Genomic DNA, 16,814 nt, shown 5'->3' with positions numbered 1-16,814 from the left:
GAGTCTGTTGACAGGATTTCATCACCTCCAGGTTCTGTAAAGGGAGCCACGTATTCCTGTCATCAACTCACTATATTAATCATACTCCTCCCATATGTCCCCAGCGTTGATTCACTCGGTGTGCATTTATTTCAGAGACACACGCCCAGTTCATGTGAAATAATATTGGGAGATGTGTGTTAATCTAAAGGGGATGATATGAAATTACAACATGCTGCTGTGTAACTTGTGATAAAAGGACATCTGGTCTCCGTGTCCTCTTCTGTTGAGGTGAATAATATTGGACTTATAATTGATACGATTTTTATTCTCTTTTAGAAAAGCTCACATCAGAGTGTCTTCATGGAAAAGCTGTGATTGATGCAGCCACACGGCGACCAATCACAGCAATGCTCCCGTAGGATGAACGGAAACCGTGTTTCTTATTATTGAACAGAAATATTTGGTCATTTCTGAGCTCCTTTTCTCTCTTTGTAAAACACTCCTCTACAGGTCGTACGTGTCTCCTCTACAGGTCGTACGTGTCTCCTCTATAGGTCCTCTACAGGTCTTACGTGTCTCCTCTACAGGTCCTCTACAGGTCTTACGTGTCTCCTCTACAGGTCTTACGTGTCTCCTCTACAGGCCGTACGTGTCTCCTCTACAGGTCTTACGTGTCTCCTCTACAGGCCGTACGTGTCTCCTCTACAGGCCGTACGTGTCTCCTCTACAGGTCTTACGTGTCTCCTCTACAGGCCGTACGTGTCTCCTCTGGTTTTGTTTGCTGAGCTGACCGTTTCTGTATCTACATGAGAGTAAAAGTTCTCCGTCCTCACTTCCTGTGTTTTGATCCACAATCTGGGGCAAAGGTCGTCCAACTGTGCAAATGTGAAATGGTTTGTAGTCCGTGCCTGGAGGTCAGCGGTCACTTCATGGCTTAGTCTAATAAATGTTGTAAAATATTATTTTAATCAAACAGTTTACGTTAAAATGACACAGAGAGTCTGTCACTATGACAAGATGATGATAAATTATTGATTTGATGAGGAATTACTTATAACTGCATTACAGAAACAGAAAAAGACTGCACCAAGTACAGATGTTTTCTTATTATCACTATTGCAGTGTAAAACCATCTCACTGCATCTCATCCTGTCTGTCTGTGGTTATTTTATCAAACATTATTTTAGCAATATTACAGGAGAGGTTGTGTTTTAACGTCATTATTGGCTCCGTAAGCATCACTGTCGTACCGATAATGATGTTAAAACACCCTCCAGTGTAACACTGAGATTATACAAGTGACCAACTAAATAAAACATGAATTCATAATGTTTTCATACTGTGGAGCAATTCGCTCTCAAAATATACAACTATTTGTTGGTGTGATCTCCATTTCCATGGCAATACATGGGGTTTGCATAAAAACTGGCAAACAATCAGTAGACTCTGATATAACTTGTGCAATGTTTACTACTCCAGGAAGCAGTCCGACCCTTAGCAACGTACACATATGACATGAAATTCTATTCTAAGTCTATATTCCCATTGAGGAGGAGGAGTGATATTTCCAGTAATGAGCAGGGTGTGATGTCATGATGATTTGTCCCAAATGTTCAGTCGACCAACCAGATCTCTGGATCAGAACTACTGGTTGTATAATTCAGAATTAAAGCGCAGTTTTAACAGAGGAGCCTTTTCCTCCATCAGGCGATAAAGACGGATCCACACTAAGGTCACATCGTGTTTTACAGTTTTTCATGATCGCTACGTCACAACTGTGAGCACAAAACCCGATCTTCAGATTACATTCACCAAACCTCTGACAAACAAAAAAACAAACAATCTCCTCAAAACAGTCCCATCTGTCCTCAAAACCAAACTATGTCATTAGATCATATACGCCAATAAAAAAAAGATAAAACTACTGAACAGCCATCATACCGCATCAGAAAATAGAAAACACAACAATCAGGACAGGAAGCTCCAGATTTTTTGTTTGTTTACAATACAGTAATTTTGAATAAAAATAAATGAATAAACATTTCAGAACAGATTCAGCATTTTAAAAACTAAAGTTGTGGAAAAGGACAAAGACAAAATGGAAATGTTGGAAGTCAGTGATGGAAAGCTTTTCAACATGTCACTCTGCTGTTCTTCACTCAGTCTGATGGTGTTGTTTTGAAGGACCACAACATTGAACAGAACCATTAAATGAACTCGGCACAGCGTTTGAAGAGGTTCCCGGATCGGTGCCCGTTCGACCGAGCCGAGCCTCTCAGTGTGGATGACTAACCACCACTCCTATAAGAGGAGCCGTCATATCTGAGGCGTGTTGATTTCAACATAAGGACATCGGTTACGTTGTCAGGGAGTGTGAGTCGGTCAGCCAGAGTGGGAGGAATCTGATGATCTGGCAAAATCAGCCTCAAATATAAAGAGGAAGTGAAGGAACCTCACAACACAGGACTGACTGAACCGAGCAGAGTCATTACTGAGGTAGGAACACTTACTACTGTCAATACAAGTGCAATATGAACTATTAATCAGTCAAATGTGAATACAGGAATATGATTATGTCACAGTTATGAATTTTAATTCAACAAAAATCTATGGGGACAAACTGTATAAACTCAAAGTGTTTATGAAAGATATGCATGTTTAACTGAAGGTATTAAAGTCAACATGGGATTTATCATAGAAATTAATCTTTGGTTCAAAGATCCGACAGAAACAATCAGATAATATTAGTATAGAACTTGTAGAATTTAAAATACACTTGAAAGCAAATTCATATAATTAATAAAAATCATATTTATATTCAGATAAAATCTAGTGACAGATTTCTTCCAAAAAGTAAAAGTTAAACTGGATACTGAATGTTTGTTTGAGTCTGTGACTTGTGACCTGTCTGGAAAATTGGAGGTGTGTTATTAACACACTTCATTTATATTCACATTGTCTGTTTATGAGGTGACGTGACGTGAAGCGACGTGACGTGACGTGATGTGAAGCGACGTGAGTGACTTGAAATAATGTGAAGGGATTTTGATGTGAAGTGAAGTGAAGTTACGTGACATCAAGTGAAGTGAAGTGATGAGTGATGTGAAATAATGTGAAGTGATTTTGATGTGATGTGATTTAACGTGACGTGACATGACGTGGAGTGATGGAAGTGATGTGAGTGATGTGAAATAATGTGAAGTGATTTTAATGTAAAGCGATGCGAAGTGAAGTGAAGTGAAGTGACGTGGTGTGACGTGATGCGAAGTGAAGTGACGTCAAGTGAAGTGATGTGATGTGAAGTGAAGTGAGTGATGTGAAATAACGTGACGTGATTTTGATGTGATGTAAAGTGGAGCGATGTGAAATAACGTGAAGTGATTTTGATGTGAAGCGATGTGAAGTGATGTGAAGTGTGACGTGAAGTGTGACCTGACGTCAAGTGAAGTGATGTGATGTGAAGTGAGTGGTGTGAAATAATGTGAAGTGATTTTGATGTGAAGTGATGTGATGTGAAGTGAAGTGACATGACGTGTAGTAATGTGAAGGGATTTTGATGTGAAGCGATGCAAAGTGAAGTGAAGTGACGTGGCGTGACGTGTGACTTCACGTGTGACGTGACGTCAAGTGAAGTGATCTGAAGTGAGTTATGTGAAATAATGTGAAGGGATTTTGATGTGAAGCAACGTGACGTGAAGCGGCGTGACGTGATGTGAAATAATGTGAAGTGATTTTGATGTGAAGCGATGCAAAGTGACGTGGCGCGAAGTGAAGTGACGTGACGTCAAGTGAAGGGATGTGAAGTGAGTGATGTGAAATAATGTGATGTGATTTTGATGTGAAGTGACGTGAGTGATGTGAAATAATGTGAAGTGATTTTGATTTGAAGCGACGTGACGTGGTGTGACGTGATGTGACGCGACGTGAAGTGTTGTGATGTGATGTGAAGTGATGCCTCTTCCATGAAAAGTCCTTCAGTTGTAGATGTTTGAAGGTTCTGATTTATGTTCTGTGTGGTTCTGAATTCTCACCAGTGTTTTCTGGTGGCTCTGCTGGAAGTCGGAGTCATGGGGGACTGGTCCTTCCTGTCTGGTCTGCTGGACAAGGTCCAGTCTCACTCCACGGTGGTAGGGAAGGTCTGGATGAGCGTCCTCTTCCTCTTCAGGATCTTCATCCTGGCTGCTGGTGTGGATACAATCTGGGGAGATGAACAAGCCAACATGAACTGTAACACCAAAAGCCCCGGATGTAAGAACAGCTGCTACGATCTGTCCTTCCCTCTGTCCCACACACGCTTCTGGGTCCTTCAGATCCTCATCGTCTCCACTCCGACGCTCGTCTATCTGGGCCACGTCCTTCTGGTGATCCGCAGAGAGAACAAGTTGAGGAGACACCTGGAGCAGAAGCTCGGGAAGAACGGGCAGATTAAAGCTCCAAAGTATTCAGATGAACACGGTAAAGTGCAGCTGAAAGGCGTTCTGCTGGTCAGCTACATCATGCAGCTGGTGTTCAAGATAATGCTTGAAGCGGCCTTCGTCGTGGGCCAGTACTTCCTGTACGGATACATCATGATGCCCAGTAAGATCTCATGTCCCAAGTACCCCTGCACGACTCCGGTGGACTGCTTCATCAGTCGGCCCACGGAGAAAACCATCTTCATCGTCTTCATGTTGGCCATGGCCGTCCTCTCTGTGCTCCTCAACATCGTGGAGATTTTCCACCTGATGATCTCGAAAATGATGGAGAGGAAGAGGAGGAGGAGCGGCTTTCTTCCTCCAGAGGTGTACTGCCCCAACAGACCCGCCCACATGTCACCTGACAGAGTGACGTTCTGCTGATGGACTGATTCAGACTGGACTTAGTATGACTATGAGTGGATCTGTGTGAACTCTGACTTTTAGTTTTATCATCACATTGTTTCATCGTTGTTTGTTGTGGTGCAGTTCATTGAAATGTTTTTCCTTTCAAGTCTAAAATGGTCTAAAATTCTTGATCACGAATTAAATAAAAATCTGTGAATTGGTGTGAAAGGTGGATCGTGTTCTTTACCTTTGAAACAGAGGGCAGCGTGGACGCAGCAGGAGCTGATCCCCACATCCACTACTCACACGGCTGTCTGCAGGATGAGCATCACTGAATGATGACGAGTCAGACTGAAACACTGAATGATGAAGAGTCAGACTGAAACACTGAATGAAGAGTCAGACTGAAACACCGAATGAAGAGTCAGACTGAAACACCGAATGAAGAGTCAGACTGAAACACTGAATGATGAAGAGTCAGACTGAAACACTGAATGATGACTCAGACTGAAACACTGAATGTTGATCAATCTACTTTCAGGGTGACCAGACGCTTCCTGCTCTGAGAGCCGTTTATCCTCAATGACGGAGTGATGAAGTACTTAATAGTGTCTTGTTGAGTCATCACGTCTCATTTCTCCTCCTGCAGGTCGTCAGCATCACATTCACGTTTCCGTCAGCTTCTCTGTTAAAACCTTCAGGTGTCAGAGAATAAAAGTGTCTCGTGTAGAAGCCACCGCGGAGATTACAGCTCCATGTTACACACTGATTATGTCTGAGAGGACAGAAACTCAGCGAACAGATGAGATTAATAATATTTATCATCACGTCAGCTGAGTGTCTCCTGAACAGTCCAACTGTTTTCAACAGTCAGCAGCACAAATATACGTTTCTAAACACTGATTTAAATGAGAGTCTGTGGTTTTATAAAATAAAATAAATCAGTGTTTCTGTTGTCTGTCACGTCACTGCGGTGTCCTGATCCTAAAGTGTTTCAACAGTGTTGGACTGACTTCAGACTTCACTGTGCTCCGACTTCTAAAATCAGAGCAGCTACCCCCTTCTCATCGTGGTTCATAAAATGATGAGAATCAAACCATCGCAGTATGATAACCAGACTGTTGGTTTCATTTCCACCATTCAGTGGAAACATGACTTCCTGACAGATTAGCCTGGCGTGTCGAAAGCTCAAAAAAGATGAACCAGCAGAAAAAAAAGGAACTGTCTGTTTAGTTTAAACTTGAAACCAAACTTCTTAAAAAAAAAAATGCCAGTAAAAATATATTTCATTTTAATATTATCCTCAGAACCAAAGGAAGCGTTCATACAACAGATGAACTGTGCTGAAAACAACCAATCACAGGGGGTAATCAGTGTCACCTCGATGACATCAAAGCACTGAGGGTATGAGTTATGCGAGTTAGGGCCTTAAATAACAACACTGATGAAAATAGTAAAAAGTATATTTTAATGCTTTGAATGACCAAAATATCCAAAATAATTCAGTTGTTCACTGAGAGCACTTGTGTTTTCATGATGGGGGTCAGGTGACTCAGTGTCCCCAATCAGAGTGTCCCTGATCAGAGGGTCCCCGATCAGAGTGTCCCCAATCAGAGGGTCATCCTGCTGACGGTCGACGGGACACGCTGAATGTCTGACAGGAAGTTCAGAGTTACTGAGAGAATGACTGACAGATTTCACACAGTCGATCACATCTGAAATCACTGAGGTCATAAAGTCTCAGACAATAAACAAACACATGAATGTTTCTCTTCTCAAAGAAGCTGCTGTTAGACAGACAGACAGAGAGACAGAGAGAGAGACAGACAGACAGACAGACAGACAGGAGATGAAGAGTTCACAACAGAGAAACTCAGACAGGTGATTTTCTTATTGATCATCGCTCCACACGACCCATCCTCAGTGGAAGGGCAACAGTAAAGACAACACAGGGGGACAAAGACATGGTGGACGGATGCTGTCCCGTAGCCGGTGCATGAAAAAGGTCTCACTGGTTGCTAAGCGATGTGGAAGATGAGACAAAAACAAAACTGTGAGGAAATGAAAGTCTGCGTCCAGAGCTCAGGGAGACATCGTGGGACGAGACCTCGAGGTTTCAGTGTCCACGGTGTTCACACTCTGGGCCTCTTGGACACCTCTTGGTCCCAGTCGGTGTCCAGAACATCGTTACTGAGCTCAGTGGAGGCGAACAGAGACCGTCCTGAGGACAGAGCCGTGGAGATGCTGTCAGTCCCAGACAGAGGGCCCAGTTCAAAACACTTCCTCTTCCTCAGACCGACGGAACCGTGCTGGTGAATAAAACCAGCGTCCGTCTTCTCTGTGTCTGTCCCGCCTCTGGACACTGCTGGAGACTCTGTCCCTAGTTCAGGACGCTGTCCTACTGTGGGCTCGGAGGCTGGGGGGGGTTTGCTCCTCGTCCTCAGCGGGCTGTCTGCCATCCTGTCTCTCAGGTGTCTCCATTCTGGACTCGGTTCTGCCTTCGTGGACTCAGCTGTGCAGGTGAAGGAGAACCTGGAGAGTTTAGCCAGAGTGGAGGAGGCCACTGTGGACCTGAAGGCTGCTGGGCTCCTGATGGGTCCTGGTTCTGCAGGTGGTTCTGCAGGTGGTTCTGGAGTGTCATCAGTGTTGATGCTGGCTCTCTGCTGGTCTTCTGTAGAACCACCTCCAGTTTCTTTGTCCTCTCTGGAGGAGAACACCTCGTGGTCCGGTTCTGGTCCATCCCCTGCTGATGGACTGTGGAGCTGGTTCTGGTTTGGGATTGGTCGAACTGGGTCCTCCTGTGTGTTCAGTCTCATCCTCCTTGGCCTGAACATGAAGCCTGACAGATGTGCGTTCAGGTCTGTGTGTCTTCCAGCTGCCATCTTCTCTTTGAGGACAGAACTCATGATCCGAGAGACGGTCCCGTCCCTCCCGTCGTCCTCCTCACGTCTTCTCTCTGGGTCAGAGGACCGTCTGTCCTCATCTCGGACGTATGAGGGACAGTGTTTATCTGCAGACGCCACCCTGTCTCCATGTCCCCCTCCGTCCTGCTCACTTTGCTGACTCGGCTGTCTGAGTCTTCTGTGTCTCAGGTTCTTCTGAATCGGACCTCCTGATGACTCTGGACCGGTTCCACCTCTCCGTCTCTCAGACTGCAGGATCTCCTCCTGGTTTACATGTTTCCTGATAGTTTCTGGAGGATCTGGATCGACACAGCGTCTCAGCGTTGACCCGGTGGTGCTGAGGACGTCCTCCTCAGTTGGACAGCCGGACTGTTCGGACCCCGTCGACACATCTGACCAGCTGGAGGTTGGATTTCTGTTCAGGTTCTGTTGAGTGGATGTGATTATGGGCGGGGCCATCTCCTCTGGTGACAGTGATGGAAAGATGGAGCCACTCCCTACTGTGATATCACTCCTCAGGCTCCTTCTGATGTCCCGGCCCTGTGATTGGCTGATGTCCCGGCCCTGTGATTGGCTGACGTTCCGGCCCTGTGATTGGCTGATGGAGTGTGTGTCGCTGTGATCAGTCGGAGGGTTGAATATGGAGCTCCTGCTCTTCAGCCTGGTAAACAGAGGAAACACCTGAAGTAAACTCACCTGTGTTCACTTCTGTAGCACAAATCTCTCTGTGGGTGCTGATCAACATCACTGATCACAGTCCATTGGATCAATTATTGGATTACGTAACATCGGATTTTGGGACCGAACTTTCACTTCAGGGATTTTGTTTCTCATTTAAATGATCACCTACATCCAACATCATCAGATCATCCAACATCATCAGATCATCCAACATCATCAAATCATCCAACATCATCAGATCATCCAACATCATTAGATCGTCCAACATCCTCAGTATAACTGAGACTCACCTGTCCAGTCGGTCCATCTCCCTCTGCAGGAGGTGTGGCAGGTTCAGTCCCTGCAGCAGAGTCTGACACTGTGTCTGATACTGCTGATGCGGGTCATCGGGGAACGAGGTGAGTAACGCATTTACGTTTCCCAGCAGAGCTCCGCCCTGAAAGAGGAACTCCTTTTAAATGTTGGTCCATCGTGGATAAATACGTCACTGACACAGCTGCAAATTTTAAACTACCAAAGATCAACTTATACTGCCGAGCACTATTGAGGTTTGGTTGGTCCACACCTGCATGGAGCACTCCATGACAGAGACAGCGACAACAGCGTCCTCTGTGGTGACGGTCTCTCTGTACATGAGCCGGGCGTGAGCTGCAACGTAAAAACAACTCTGTGTCACCGCAACCGCTTAATGCCGTCAGCTATTCAGACACCTTTCAACTTATTTACATTTTCTGTGCAGGATCATGTTTTCTATCTACAACCCTGTTTCCAGAGAGGTTAGCACCCTGTGGGAAATAAATAATACCAGAATGTCATGATTTGTACATCATGTAAACTAATATATTCAATATAAAATAGACCAAAGACAACATATCAAATGTTGAATCTGTTGTTTTATAAAAAGATCTGCTCATTTTGAATTTGATGGCTGCAACACATCCCTATAAAGTTGGGACAGGATCATGTTCACCACTGTGTTGCATCACCTCTTCTTTTAACAACACTCTGTAAACGTTTGGGAACTGAGGAGGCCAGTTTCTGGAGTTTTGAAGGTGAAATGTGGTCCCATTCTTGCCTGATAAAGGATTTGAGCAGGGTCTCCTTTGTTGTATTTTTCATGTCCTGATGCTCCAGATGTTTTCAATGATTGACAGGTCTGGACTGCAGGAGGCCAGTTTATCAGCGGACTCTTCTACTACGGAGCCATGCTGCTGGAATACGTCCAGAATGTGGTTGGACGTTGTTCTGCTGAAATAAACAAGACCTTCCCTGAAAGAGACGTTGTCTGGATGGCAGCATATGTTGCTCCAAAACCTGAATATATCATTCAGCATTAATGCTTCCTTCCAGATGTTCAAGCTACCCATGCCATGTGCACTAATGCATCCCTGTACCATCACAGATGCTGGCTTTTGAACTGAGTGCTGATAACAAGCTGGATGGTCCCTCTCCTCTTTAACCTGGAGGATGCAGCGTCCATGATTTCCAAACAAAATCTCAGATTGTGATTCATCAGACCACAGGACAGTTTTCCACTTCACATCAGTCCATCTTCAATGATCTCGGGTCCAGAGAAGGCAGCGGTGTTTATGGATCATGTTTCTATCTGGTTTCTTCTTTGGAGAGTTTTAACCTGCATTTGTGGACGCATATTATGAACCGTAGATGATGAAACCCATTAATTCTTTGTAGTTTTACGTTGAGGAACATTATTCTTAGATTGTTGCACTATTTTCACACAGTCTTTCACAGAGTGGTGAACCTCTCCCCATCTTCACTGCTGAGACTCTGCCTCTCTGAAATGTTTTTTTTTTTTTTGTATTACACCACGTCTTTTGTTGAACCTGTCACAAGTTTTTTAGATGTGTTACAGCCAGAAGTGACCAAAACCCCTGAATCAGAGGTCAGATGGAGGTCAGCTGACTGTAGATCCATGCCTCTGTAAAGGACTGAACAGACCTGAGGTCCAGAGGTTTCTCACCTTCAGCCAGCCGGCTCAGACTCTCCAGCATGCGGATGGTGGTGCGGGCAGCGTTGCGGCCGTCGCTCTGCCTCTGCAGCTGGTAGTAACGTGTCAGGATGCAGTCGGCCTCCTCGGACAGCTGCGGCTGCAGCCGTCGGATCACGCTGAAGTACGCCTTCATTTTGTCCATCGGCCAGAGAGAGGACGACTCTGCAGGAAGGCCTGACTCAACAGACGGAGACTGCAGGTTTATCACCTCATTATTCATGTCACAATATTACAATAAATGTTTTAAAATCATATTTAACCAAAGATTACAATAATAATTAATAATGTTAGTGTTCGGATGAAACAATAGTTTGAAATGTATCAGTAACTTTATGTTCAGAGTATTCAAGACATATTTTACACTGTAGTTATTAATTATAACATCACAATACACTCGTGAAAATATTCAGACTTTATTCTTTTTTAGCAGCTCAGTTCCAAATTTAAAATCACTTCCTGTACCTCTGTCCTCCAGAATAAAAGAGGAGATGATGCGGTCCCACTCTGGGTTTCTGGTGTCCAGCAGAACCAGAACCAGATCGAAACGACTGAGCAGAGGACTGGCCAGAGCCACGTTCACTGACAGAGGCTCGTTGGGATCGTACTGGCCTTTAGGGTTGGTGGCTGCCAGGATGGTGGTCCGGGTGTTCAGCTTACACACTATCCTGGGGAGAGGAGGGGAGGAGAGGAGAAGAGAGGGGAGGAGAGGAGAAGAGAGGGGAGGAGAGAGGGGAGGAGAGGAGAGGAAAAGAGAGGAGAGGAGAGGGGAGGAGAGGAGAGGAGAGGAGAGGAGAGGAGAGGAGAGGAGAGGAGAGGAGAGGAGAGAGGAGAGGAGAGGAGAGGAGAGGAGAGGAGAGGAGAGGAGAGGAGAGGAGAGGAGAGGAGGGGAAAAACCTCAATACGTGCAAAAGGCAAATAAAGTGTGTGTGTGTGTGTGTGTGTGTGTGTGTGTGTGTGTGTGTGTGTGTGTGTGTGTGTGTGTGTGTGTGTGTGTGTGTGTGTGTGTGTGTGTGTGTGCGTGCGTGCGTGCGTGCGTGCGTGTGTCGTACCCTGCCTTGGCCACACTAATGGACTGCTGCTCCATGGCTTCGTGGATGCTGATGCGGTCGTGTTCCTTGATGCTGTTGAACTCATCGATGCAGCACAGACCTCCATCGGACAGAACCAGAGCCCCCGCCTCCAGGTGCCAGTCCCCCCCGTCCTTCACCGCGGCCACCGTCAGCCCTTCAGAGGACACGTTCACTCATGTCAACTGATTATGGTTATTTATGTACGGTCAGAATGAAGAAGCGCATCCAGCTGTGACTCCGGACACATGATGAACAGAGGAACAGCTGACGGCGAGGACCCACCTGCACTTGTTGATCCGATTCCAGCTGTGAGGACAGAGCGGGTCATGATCTTCGCTGCGTACTTCAGGAACTGAGACTTCCCCGTGCCGGGGTCTCCAACCAGCAGCATGTGACACTCACCTGGAGAGGAGGGAGGAGAGACACTGAGGACCAGACACAGAAACCAGGACACAGAGACCCGGTATGGGAGGTCCGGTACAGTCACCGGTCTGCAGGACACCGGAGAGATTCGAGGAGGACTGGAGGGGAACACACAGTGTTTAAACTTCAGCAATTAAAGCACTTCACTGTCTTCTGTCTCTCATTCACCTGTTTTCAGTGAAGGACGATGATCCCTGAAGTCTGTCTCGGTTCAACTGTTAAATTATAAACTGAAACTGACTCCGAGTTCACAGACGTACCTCTGATCTTGGTGCCAGAGGAGTCGGTCCTCTGCACCCCTCCGGCCAGCACCATGGCAACGGCCAGTTTGATGACATACATGCCAAACACCTGCGGACAGAGGCTGGACAGGATGTGGTTCCTCCCTGCAGACGGAGAGCCAAGCGTTTTAAATAACAGGAAATAAAAGATGAAGGTGAAGCAGAGTCCTGAGGACAGTTAATGTACCAGCGATGGGATCGTGTATGTAGCTCCTCCAGAACTCTTCAAACTCTTTCTGAGCATCCTTCACCAGCAGAGCGTCGGCCACCTGCTGGTTGTTCACCTCTATGTTGTTGGCTCGGAGGACCAGCTCCACGTCGCAGCGGGCGCCGTCGTACATCGGCTTCCAGCGCAGACACATCACGCCATAAACGGTGACGTCATCTCCTGGAAGCAGAGGTCAGAGTGACCAACAGCGGCAGCACGACACCATCGGAAAGCACAAACAGGTTTCTGAGGTCATACAGACAGTGAGAATGTTTCTACTTGAACTATGAAATACTGTAAACAGATAAATTTATCAGCTGTGATGTTTACTAAACCTGACAGTAGAAACAGGAGAAGTGATCGTGTGTATTTTAGTACGACTGAAGGTATTAATCAGATGAACATCAGGAGAGACGGCTGCTCTTATTGTGAAGGAGACGCAGGAAACCAAAGAATACGTAGAGAATGTTTTACACCTGTTAAACATTTCTGATGTCAGAGGCAGAAATTATTCAGACAGATCGTCTGTCCAGAGATGATATTTTAGAGTTATTGAATTAACTGAATGCTGATCGACAGCCAACAGCGTTCTGTAGGTATCACTGCTAGGATATCCCAGTCCAGTTCTTCTGGGGAGCTGTCCCAGATCCTGAATGTGTATCCGTCCCAGGTCCTGAATGTGTCTCCATCCCAGGTCCTGAATGTGTCCCCGTCCTATGTCCTGACTGATTTTCTGTCCCAGGTCCCGAATGTGTCGCCGTCCCAGGTCCCGAATGTGTCATCGTCCCAGGTCCCGAATGTGTCACCGTCCCGGGTCCCGAATGTGTCACCGTCCCAGGTACCGAATGTGTCCCGTCCCACGTCCTGAATGTGTCACCGTCCCGGGTCCTGAATGTGTCCCGTCCCGGGTCCTGAATGTGTCCCTCAGAGTTCACAGGTTGCGTCATAAGGTTCACTGAACGAAATCAAGTCAGCTGCTCATCACAGAACGATCTCACCATCTTCTCCTAATTTAATCTATTGATCTTTTTGTTTTTCCCACATTGACTTCCTCACTGATTTCTTTATTTCAATGGGATCAGATTTTCTTTTCCTTCTGCGGTCGTTGTTTTTTTCATGGCTGGAATCACTTTAACACACAAACACCTCCTTCAAATAGAGTGATTTTTACCTCATATTAATTATTCTAAAAACAAACCTCAGTATAAATCACAGCTTTGCTGTTCATGTGTTTGGCGGTTCCGTGTGACTTTGAACTTGAATTTCAGCCCCATTGGAGCGGTTTGATGAACTGTCTTCATCTCATCAAACCTTCGTATCTACAGTTCTCACCAGATTTACAGCCGTCCACCAGGTCATCCTCCAGAACCACCACCAGTGACCGCGGGACACTGCCCACGGACAGACGCTGCACCTGAGGACACCACAACAAATGAATGAAACCGTACAAGACTTGAAGGCCCTGGTGCTCCGGTAGCGTACCTGCTCCTGGATCTTGATCTCCTGATAGTCCCTGCAGGCAGCCGGCTCTCCTCCTGCAGACAGACAGCTGAACCTGAAGGAGTTACAGGCAGCAGGGTTCGGACAGGAAGGAGGAGGAACTAAGGAGGAGAACTGGTCAAAGTCCGCCTGAACTGAGAACACGTGACGACACTTTGTACACATGTAGTCACGCTCATACTCCAGAACCTGGAGGAGGAGCAGGAGGAGGAGGAGGAAGAGGAAGAAGAGGAGGAGATTGAGGAAGAAGAGGAAGAGGAGGAGGATGAGGAGGAGGGAGGAAGAAAGAGGAGGAAGAGGAGGAGGAGGGGGAGGAGGAGAAGATAAAAATGGAAGAAAGAGGATGAAGAGGAGGAGGAGGGAGGAAGAGGAGAAAGAAGAGGAGGAGGGGGAGGAGGAGATAAAAATGGTGTCACACGCAGCATTCATGTCCCGGTCAGCTATAAACTGTTCAGGTGAGATGCTGTTACCTTGGCAACGCTGGTCCTGATGACAGTACCCGTCACAGACAGGAAGTGTCCTACATCTCTGGAGCGGGGGATGGTGTCTCTGGTCAGCTCTGGACACACCGGCAGACCTGGACATGAAGATCAGAGTCACTTGAACAGGAGAATCAGCAGGAAACACTTTTCATATCTGGACGTGAATATTAATAAACAAACACCAGTCTGAACATCATCTGTGATCTCCGAGGCTGGAAGAGCTGAGAGCATCAGCGCAGGAGGACCAGCACCCCTGGATCAGGTAATACAACCCTGAACATCATCATCTACTGCTGCAGGTCCTTCATGGTGTTTCAGCTGGAGATTCAATACGCTGCTTCTATTTTATGTTGGAGTCCAGTCAAGGAAACGTTCAGACTCTGGAGCAGCTACAGTCCTGCCTGTGTGACATACAGCAGCAACAGCAGTAATAATAATAACAGTAATAATAATGATGATAATTACAGTAATAATAATAATAACTGGAATAATAATAATGATGATAATTATAATAGTAATAATAATAATAATAATAACCGGAATAATGATGATGATAATTACAGTTGTAATAATAATAATAACTGGAATAATAGTAATAATAACAGCAATAATAATATCTGTAAACATGTAACCAACAGCTGTATGTCTGATCATGTAAACATGTGACCAACAGCTGTATGCCTGACCATTGAAACATGTGACCAGCAGCTGTATGTCTGACCATGTAAACATGTGACCAACATCTGTATGTCTGACATGTAAACATGTGACCAACATCTGTATGTCTGACATGTAAACATGTGACCAACAGCTGGATGTATGACCATGGAAATATGTGATCAACAGCTGTATGTCTGACATGGAAACATGTGACCAACAGCTGGATGTCTGACCTTTGGAGCATGTGAACAACAGCTGGATGTCTGACATGTAAACATGTAGCCAACAGCTGTATGTCTGACATGTAAATGTGACCAACAGCTGGATGTCTGACCTCTGGAGCATGTGACAACAACTGGATGTCTGACCATGTAAACATGTGACCAACAGCTGGATGTCTGACCATGTAAACATGTGACCAACAGCTGGAAGTCTGACCTCTGGAGCATGTGAACAACAGCTGGATGTCTGACCTGTGACCTCCAGCCAGATGTCTGACCTTTGACCCCCAGCCAGATGTCTGACCTGTGATGCGGGCGTGGAGAGTGCGACTTCCTGTCCTCTCCGTCCATTTCTGTCCTCCGTCATCCTCTGAGAGCTCCGCTGCTTTTCTTCGGAGCACTTTGTCGAACACAGCCAGGACGTCACGCGGGAAGGCGTTGAAGAAGTCCCCGACCTGTGACATCATCAGCATGAGACCAGTGTTGGTGCAGAGGAAAGAATCACATCTGTGAAAAATAACACGAGAACTACATGTACACATGATATCACCTCCATGTTGGCTTCGAACAGAGTCATGGCGTTGACCACGACGGGGCGATGGGTCTCTCCGTCTCCATCGGTGTCTGCAGAGAGCTGGATGATGTCGCCGTGGTGATGCTCTGTCAGGTAGGTTTCGAACACGCGGCTGATCAGAGCCTCCTGCTCTGGACTCATCGACATGCCGCAGCCACGGGAACCTGTGAGGAGCAGAGAAGAGGAGGAGTCACACGAACGGAGGACAACAACAGCACCATGTTCAGAAATAAAACACCTTGTCCTGTTCACGGTGTCAGCTGTGAAGAAAAGACGCTGACATGTGACCCAGCAGCATGTGACACCAGGATCACATGTTCACACAACATGTGTTTATGATAAAGAGTGAAGAGCAGACAGCTGGGATTCACCAGGAGCCAATCAGATGGTCAGTAGATGTCAGAGTTCACGTATCAGTCAGTCTTTACACTAATATAAATAAAAATTTAATCATTATGTTAATGATGAACACAGTGCTGAGGTGTTACGTCTATTGTCGCATGTCATTCAGAAAGTTTATCCACAGGACGTCACGTGACGATAAATAAATAAAATAATAATCAGGTGATGACGTGCCGACCTGAGCTGTCAGCTGCTGCAGTGACTCCTCCTCCTCCTCCTCCAGGTGTTTGTTTGAATGAAGACTTCAGTCAACACGCTGCGACGTCATGACGTCATTAACATATTTATAGTGAGGAAACATGAAGGAAGCAGCAAACGTCCGGACTTGTGGTCCAAATACACCGGAGGACAGAGGACACCGTGCTTGACCGGGACAAACCTCTCTATCATGTAAACAAGTCGAGCTGCGCGGGCTGCTGTTTCTTCTTCTTCTTCCGGTTCCTCTTCCGGTCTGTGACGTGCACTGCTGCTCCCTGCTGGTGCGGAGTGAAGCGGAGCTGAATCTGTGTGATAAGGCTGCAGTCTTTCTCAATTCATTTCATCCTTCATCTGATGTCTTTCTGGATCATATTTAATATGATAAATGTGTGGACGTATGTTTTCTCCTCCTGGCA

At 46.1% G+C, this 16,814-nt stretch overlaps 2 protein-coding genes across 3 annotated transcripts; one reads left to right on the top strand and one right to left on the bottom strand.

Annotated features, from left to right (window-relative positions):
- The first annotated feature begins 2,456 nt into the window (after positions 1-2,456).
- Positions 2,457-5,016, top strand: LOC138625153 (gap junction Cx32.2 protein-like). Of its 2 annotated transcripts, none has more exons than XM_069705891.1 (2): positions 2,457-2,478; positions 4,017-5,016. In XM_069705891.1, the coding sequence occupies exon 2, from the start codon at positions 4,050-4,052 to the stop codon at positions 4,818-4,820; it is 771 nt and encodes a 256-aa protein (XP_069561992.1). In that variant the 5' UTR covers positions 2,457-2,478; positions 4,017-4,049; the 3' UTR covers positions 4,821-5,016. The 2 variants fall into 2 exon arrangements, with proteins under 2 accessions (XP_069561992.1, XP_069561993.1); XM_069705892.1 differs by lacking the exon at positions 2,457-2,478 and adding an exon at positions 2,962-2,997.
- Positions 5,017-6,233: 1,217 nt separating this feature from the next.
- Positions 6,234-16,595, bottom strand: mcm9 (minichromosome maintenance 9 homologous recombination repair factor). Its single transcript, XM_069705868.1, has 15 exons — positions 16,379-16,595; positions 15,775-15,962; positions 15,529-15,679; positions 14,332-14,438; positions 13,844-14,050; positions 13,694-13,775; positions 12,341-12,541; positions 12,133-12,258; positions 11,732-11,851; positions 11,429-11,603; positions 10,842-11,044; positions 10,350-10,553; positions 8,934-9,016; positions 8,659-8,804; positions 6,234-8,348 (listed from the first exon to the last, which is right to left on the bottom strand). Exons 2-15 carry the CDS (start codon positions 15,943-15,945, stop codon positions 6,917-6,919), a joined length of 3,408 nt encoding a protein of 1,135 aa, XP_069561969.1. The 5' UTR covers positions 15,946-15,962; positions 16,379-16,595; the 3' UTR covers positions 6,234-6,916.
- Between the last annotated feature and the right edge of the window lie 219 nt (positions 16,596-16,814).

This window comes from Brachyistius frenatus, unplaced genomic scaffold (assembly GCF_029030835.1).
Source record: "Brachyistius frenatus isolate BFR_SWC_R1_liver_20210118 unplaced genomic scaffold, ASM2903083v1 Contig_59, whole genome shotgun sequence".
In the NCBI taxonomy this organism is placed as follows: domain Eukaryota; kingdom Metazoa; phylum Chordata; class Actinopteri; family Embiotocidae; genus Brachyistius; species Brachyistius frenatus.
The sequence above is the reverse complement of the archived record's forward strand: the minus strand, read 5'-3'. Positions and strand labels throughout refer to the sequence as shown.

Bases quoted from the DNA above. Each gene is read 5' to 3' on its own strand.
- LOC138625153 (XM_069705891.1), top strand. From the start codon at position 4,050: ATGGGGGACTGGTCCTTCCTGTCTGGTCTGCTGGACAAGGTCCAGTCT.
- mcm9 (XM_069705868.1), bottom strand. From the start codon at position 15,945: ATGTCGATGAGTCCAGAGCAGGAGGCTCTGATCAGCCGCGTGTTCGAA. The intron at 14,051-14,331 runs GTAACAGCATCT...CTCCTCCTCCAG, and splicing joins TCAGGACCAGCGTTGCCAAG to GTTCTGGAGTATGAGCGTGA. The intron at 8,805-8,933 runs GTGTGGACCAAC...TTCCTCTTTCAG, and splicing joins TCATGGAGTGCTCCATGCAG to GGCGGAGCTCTGCTGGGAAA.